This window comes from Nannobrachium achirus (assembly GCF_963921795.1).
Source record: "Nannobrachium achirus genome assembly, chromosome: 12".
In the NCBI taxonomy this organism is placed as follows: Eukaryota; Metazoa; Chordata; class Actinopteri; order Myctophiformes; family Myctophidae; genus Nannobrachium; species Nannobrachium achirus.
In genome coordinates, this window is record NC_137832.1 from 33700032 (window position 1) to 33706031 (window position 6000).

At 38.1% G+C, this 6000-nt stretch overlaps 1 protein-coding gene across 1 annotated transcript; it reads right to left on the reverse strand.

Annotated features, from left to right (window-relative positions):
* Positions 1-2122: 2122 nt before the first annotated feature.
* On the reverse strand, positions 2123-4918 carry selenom (selenoprotein M). The gene is made up of 5 exons (XM_080739028.1): positions 4711-4918; positions 3579-3614; positions 3379-3413; positions 3174-3252; positions 2123-2916 (listed from the first exon to the last, which is right to left on the reverse strand). Exons 1-5 carry the CDS (start codon positions 4807-4809, stop codon positions 2734-2736), a joined length of 432 nt encoding a protein of 143 aa, XP_080595154.1. The 5' UTR covers positions 4810-4918; the 3' UTR covers positions 2123-2733.
* Between the last annotated feature and the right edge of the window lie 1082 nt (positions 4919-6000).

Here is a 6000-nt window from a genome sequence, read left to right on the forward strand (position 1 = left end):
CTTCTGGATGCACGTGTTCTTAATACAAAATCCTTCAATCTCCAGTAAGAGAGAGAGAATAATTTTATCAGCAAAACTTTTGAGCTTTAATGGTTTTTGATATATATATTTGTATTATTATTTGTTCATTTAGTGGCGTTTACTGAGAGTACAAATGTACAAGATAAAAATATTTTTTAACATAGTCCCCTTTTAAATTAAATATTAATACACTTTTTGATACGCTTTTTTAACTATTGTAAGTTATTCGCATATCTGATGGTGATGCCATTGGAAAATATATACATGCATAACGCATCTCTATATTGTCAGTCTCCATTCTGGTACTGTCATTGTTTCCGCCAGGAGATCATGTGTGTCTATCTTGTCCGTGTGCAGATATTCTCTCATACTATTAGGCCGATCCGTGTCATATTGCATATGCATGCTGACAGCACAGTTGTATATTTTTCAAACTGATAAATGATAACTACCGTATGTCATTCTTTTAATCAGCACCAGGCTGGCCATTCTCAAAAAATACTAAAATACTCTAACCCCCGAATTATGAAGGACTTTATGTCCACACGCATTCAACACAGTCTTTAACCCATTTTAAAGAGTTTAGAGTGACGATGTTCGGCAAAGCATTCACCAAAACTACTATAGCCTAATAGCCTTTGCTTGAAACCACAGACATGACGAGTGCATGCTGGATTTGAAAATAATGTATTTTGGGTCATGTGATAAGGACATCCCCAGTGAATTTAATGTTAAATATATCATGTATGTGTATAGGTTGAGAAAGCAAATTACATAGCAGTAGACATTTTGACAGACATCAGAGACAAATATGGCGCGAGGCAGACAATGAATGTGTATGAGAGGCAGTAGAGATGATGTACAACTGGTAATCACATTCTGTGCTACTCTTTCATGACTATAGGTAAAAATCGAACCACATACACCGCTGTTATTAGTAGGGCATGCCTCCTGGTGGAGATTTGCGCTCTACTGAGTGCACTTTTTTTTCTTTTTACCAAAAACTGCATGCTTTTTAAAAACACTTACTTGAATTATTTAAATAGTTATCCTATTGATCATATTATATTTAATTTCATTCATGAGCACTGGGATGTTTTCATGTGTTGTTAAAATTGTTGCCTCAGTGTCTTTGCAGTCCGATACTCTGTCTGTAATGCTATTAAGACCCAGGTTCAGTTGTTGTAATAAATTATACTATTGTATTATGTTTTATGCAAACAGCCTAACACTAGCTAAATGTATTTGACAATGAGTCACTATTCATGACTGAACTCGCATGCATTTTTCAGGTAGAAGTGGTCCCAAGTCCCAATGCCTTTCAAGTAAATATTGTTTGTTTCATGTTTTAATATTTTACTGGCTATAGCTTGAAAAAACAAAACACTGCCATCATCGCCATCCTATGTGACCACAGATCTGATCCTGCAAAATACACTCATACACAGCCCTTTCACAAGGCATATTATTTATGTTCTGGTAGAGATTTAAATTTGTTTCAATGTTATTGTTGTACATTAAACTTCATTTTGTTTGAAAAGACATCTATGAGCCTAAAGTAGCACAATTACATTATTTGTAAAATGCAACGACTATTTGGGCCCAATGAAAGCAGGCTTTGCTGAATACAGTAGGACATGTTAAATGTATATGTTCCAACCTTAAGCTAAAGAAAATATCTCATGAAACATTTTCAGTTTGTAATTAAGTCCCATTGCAAAGAATTATAAAATATTTGTTGATTTCAGAACTGATTTAATCCATTTAGTCATGCTCTAGTGTTTAATATTCCACTGTCGTCAACTCTGCTAAGAGCTTGCACAAGCTAGTGAATCCTGTACATAAAAGCTCAAAAACAGTCATAATTTCATGTTATTTGGCACCACAATTAAATGTGAATAAACCAACTTAAATTTAGACATTTCTTTGTGACTTAATTTTTTCCTTTTCAGAATCTCCCTTTTGTACCGTTTAATGCAGCTTCACATATAAAGTGATATGTAATTTTTTCCTTTTCAGAATCTCCCTTTTGTACCGTTTAATGCAGCTTCACATATAAAGTGATATGTAAAAAACAAAGGTTCAAAATGTATACGTTGAATTTTAGTTTTAATCATTTAACAACATTTTGCCAAACCTTTCACTTAAACCATCTTGGATTTGTAAGTCCCACCCACTGGAACAAATAGCATCAGCCCCAAACCAATCAAGTGATTTTACGCCTGGGGCTTCATTCAGTTTCACAGTGGACAGGAAGTTATCAAACACAATGAAAGATTAAGTGAGGAAAGACTCCTGAGGACATTATGACAAAATAGAAAGAAATATGGACACAGTACTGCAAGGCCCTCTATAAAAGCACCCACAACATGTCATTATGCTATTGGTCTTACAAAACAAGCTGACAAATAACAGTAAAAATCTATGTGCAACTTCAGAGTATGGACTGTCAGCTGGATGCTGATTGTAACGGACTCCTATGTGTGCTGGTTCATGATCTGTTGTCACTTTCCAATTATTTGATTATGAAGTGAACAATGATAAACTGATCATGGACAAGCCACATAGGAGACTGGAGCTGTGGTTTTCCCTTTTGTTTTACTGTCGAGTTGAGCCTAATCTATACTTTGTTGTACAACGTGAATGTACATTTTGTTCAGATAAGAAATTATTTTAGGTGAGCAACACGTACAACACAGTATAAACCCTGCTTTATAGGTCGGAGTGCTTGTCTGTTGGGGGAGTAGTGGAGGTCTGAGACTGTGGCTCTTCTTTGGCAGGGGAGAAGCGGAACTCTTCTGGCACCTCATCATCAGCTTTAGCCTTCTTGTAGAAGCCCAGCTTTGCCAGTAGTTCATTGATCTCAGAGCGGCTCATGTCGGATAGGCCTATCCGCTGAGGAGGGTCACACAAACAAGGCTTAACATTTTAGAGATATCCCAAACTCAAATGTGTCCCAATAATGACCGTCATCACACATAACCCTTGTGATCGTAGGTTTATCAAATTTCTATTGACAAACTTGCTTGGGGGTAGAAAAGATATTCTGCTAATATCTGTTCCAGGCTCCTGGCTATAACTGAACAAATAGGATGATGTAACATTAGCCTGCCGTCATGAGACAAATAACAAGCATACAACAAGACACTTACATCCAGTTCCTCGTAGTAGTGGTTGAGGAGGACAAGCTCAGGGTCAGCCCCAGGAATGTGCTTCATTACCAGGTTGTGGCTAGGTGAACAGTGGTCAAGGATCAGAACCGGACAGACAGAAAATACTGGAGGTCTTGGTTTACAATTTTGTAACTCTTCTGCATGTTGTAACAATTAAAAGCAAAACACTTGAGGTAAAGGATACTAAAGAGGAATGTCCTGGGTCACAAAGGCTTTGACCTGTGGGAAAGAGTTGAGAGAAAATATGTTCAATCATCTTGGTCAGTATTGGGTGTAAATAAAGTATTTTTCAAGTTCTTTAATGATTCTCTGTGGGACGGGGTTACTTTAAAATGTGCAGTATTTAAACATGTCTTTTCCATAAAAAGTTAAAATTAACTTTACCTCAACCAGCCTGTTCAGCTGTCATCCACCACATGACTGGGGGGGGGGGGGGGAGAGAAATATTGCATTCAGTGATAAAATACTGTACATTGTAACAGCATTTTACACAATGCAACTGAAACATTTATTCTCACATAAGCCTCTTCAAATGTTTATCTTGAACTTGAAGAGTCAAATTAGTTGGATGCCATTAGTGAAGTTTCTGCAGTACATTGGTAACTTGCTCAAAGGCACATTGGCAACAGTTATGGACCTCATTAGTGAAATTAATCATCCAGTTGCTATGTCACAACTGGAATATACCACCCTTTTGGTATTTTAATGTGGCCTAATCAGTAGTAAAGGTCTTTCTGTGATTTGTCAATGACACGGGACAAACTTGCTGTTGCCTACTGTTGTTATTTTGCAGAGTAGGCTATATATCTTCTTAACTATTCATTTACAAAAGGCCTTAATAGCAGTCAGATTATATCCTATGCCAAACCCAAGCTTTTGCAGAAATGTGTACGATCACGCAGGTATTCTCTTCCAGGTGTGAAATACATAACAATTGAAATGGATACACGATGACAGGTGTGGTGTTTGAGTGACACCCTGGGGGATACCTGCATGGTCTTTCACAAAGAACAGAATAGTTTCAGAAACTTGTGTATTGTTCGCATGCACTGCAACCCGACTCTTCAGTGGAGCCTCCTCCTGTTACATAGAGCGAGCCCTTTGTCCATATTTGATTTTAGATTAAAAGAACGGACCTCTCATTCGGTTACAAATATCGGTTTCTGGTTATGTATTACATTACATTAATTAAATTACTACCATAGTTAGTTTTGAAAAACATTTCGCAATTGTTCTTCTGGCCTGCCATGCGTGCATGCAAACGCTAGAATCCAACGCATCATCATCCACACACAATTTACACATGCGTGAACACAGAACGCGGAAATGTGTGAAATAAATTGGAATGATAGCGATATGAAGCTTTCGCTATTATGCAATAAGCTGCATTTAAGTTGAACGATTTCTAATCCTATTGATAATATGAAACGATAATAGGCTCCAAGTCTCGCCACAGACATCCCCCCAAACTTTATCTAATATAAAAGAATCAGCGAAAATATAAAGCTTACTGTACCTCCACCTTCGCTTTTGCGAGACCTTCTAGTTTCTTCACGTCCACATCATACGTCGAAACACATTGAAGCACGGTGGTCAAGACCAACCACCACATCATTTCTCCCTTTTTTCGGGGGGACGATCAGAGCTGCTGCTGTTCTTGTCCACAAACCTGCAAATCTGAGTGAATTACGGTAGGTGTAGTAGGTGAAGAGGAGGCTGCAGAGATGATGTGCACAACAATGTCACGTCCGGACGCTCTGCCACGTCAAACGTTTCCCCGGTCTGAAGAAGGAGGGGTGAAGAGACGAGCCAATGAGCATAGCCTACATCAGAAAATAATATTATGTTCACTTCCCTACGCATTAAATTCTAGGCAATGCATTGGCAGATTTCAACAACAAGGCAATTAAAAGTGCTTTGCATAAATCAACCAGGGACCACCTCTCCACCCCGTGGCTACAATAATAACCCTGGGGATGGAGATGCCACAGTCCAAATAAGGATAAATGTCCCTTATTGTACTGATATACAATTTGTGAATTCATCAATGACATACATCTTACAAGTTCAAACAGCTCAGTGAGATTTCTTTTTTCTTTTCTTTTCTAGGTGTCCCTTATATTTTTCTTCAGGGGCACCTGGCTAATTTGAATTTCAGCTATAGTGAGCTATATGAGGTCTAGGATGAGACTCTTGAGTTGCACAGTCATGTTCTGGCTCCAACCTAGCCCTGTACAGTATTTATTATTCAGTATCAGTAGGGTCTATAAGAGGCAGACCGTGTCCAAAAACATTCTCTCAGAGATATGTTGACACTTTGCTTTTACTGTAAGCTCTGCCTGCTCTGGGAATTCTGCCTGACAACTCATCCAGAACTTCACAAGGGACTAGTCCCTTGTGCCTATAACAGTCTCTATGTTTCATAAAATGGAAATAAAATGGTGGGGCCCGTACATTGATGACATTCTTTTGTTTTGGACTGGATCAGAGGAGGAACTTCTACTATGATTTCTTGAATACTAACAATAGAAATATACAATTTGCCATTGAATATTCCAAAACCAAGGTCAATTTCCTAGACTTGATTATCTCAAAGGGTGAAGAAGGTAAACTCCATACCACAGTTTATGGAAAGCCGACAGTATTAAAATACTGTGCAAGGTTGAAGGCCTAGAAACCATAAAAAATAAAACATTAGGGAGGCCTTAAAAACAAGGCTCCAAACATCCCAAAACAAACTGTTTAGGCTACTGCTTGGCCTTCCATCTCAGACTCATCTTGTCCCTGATCATTTTGCTATGGTGGG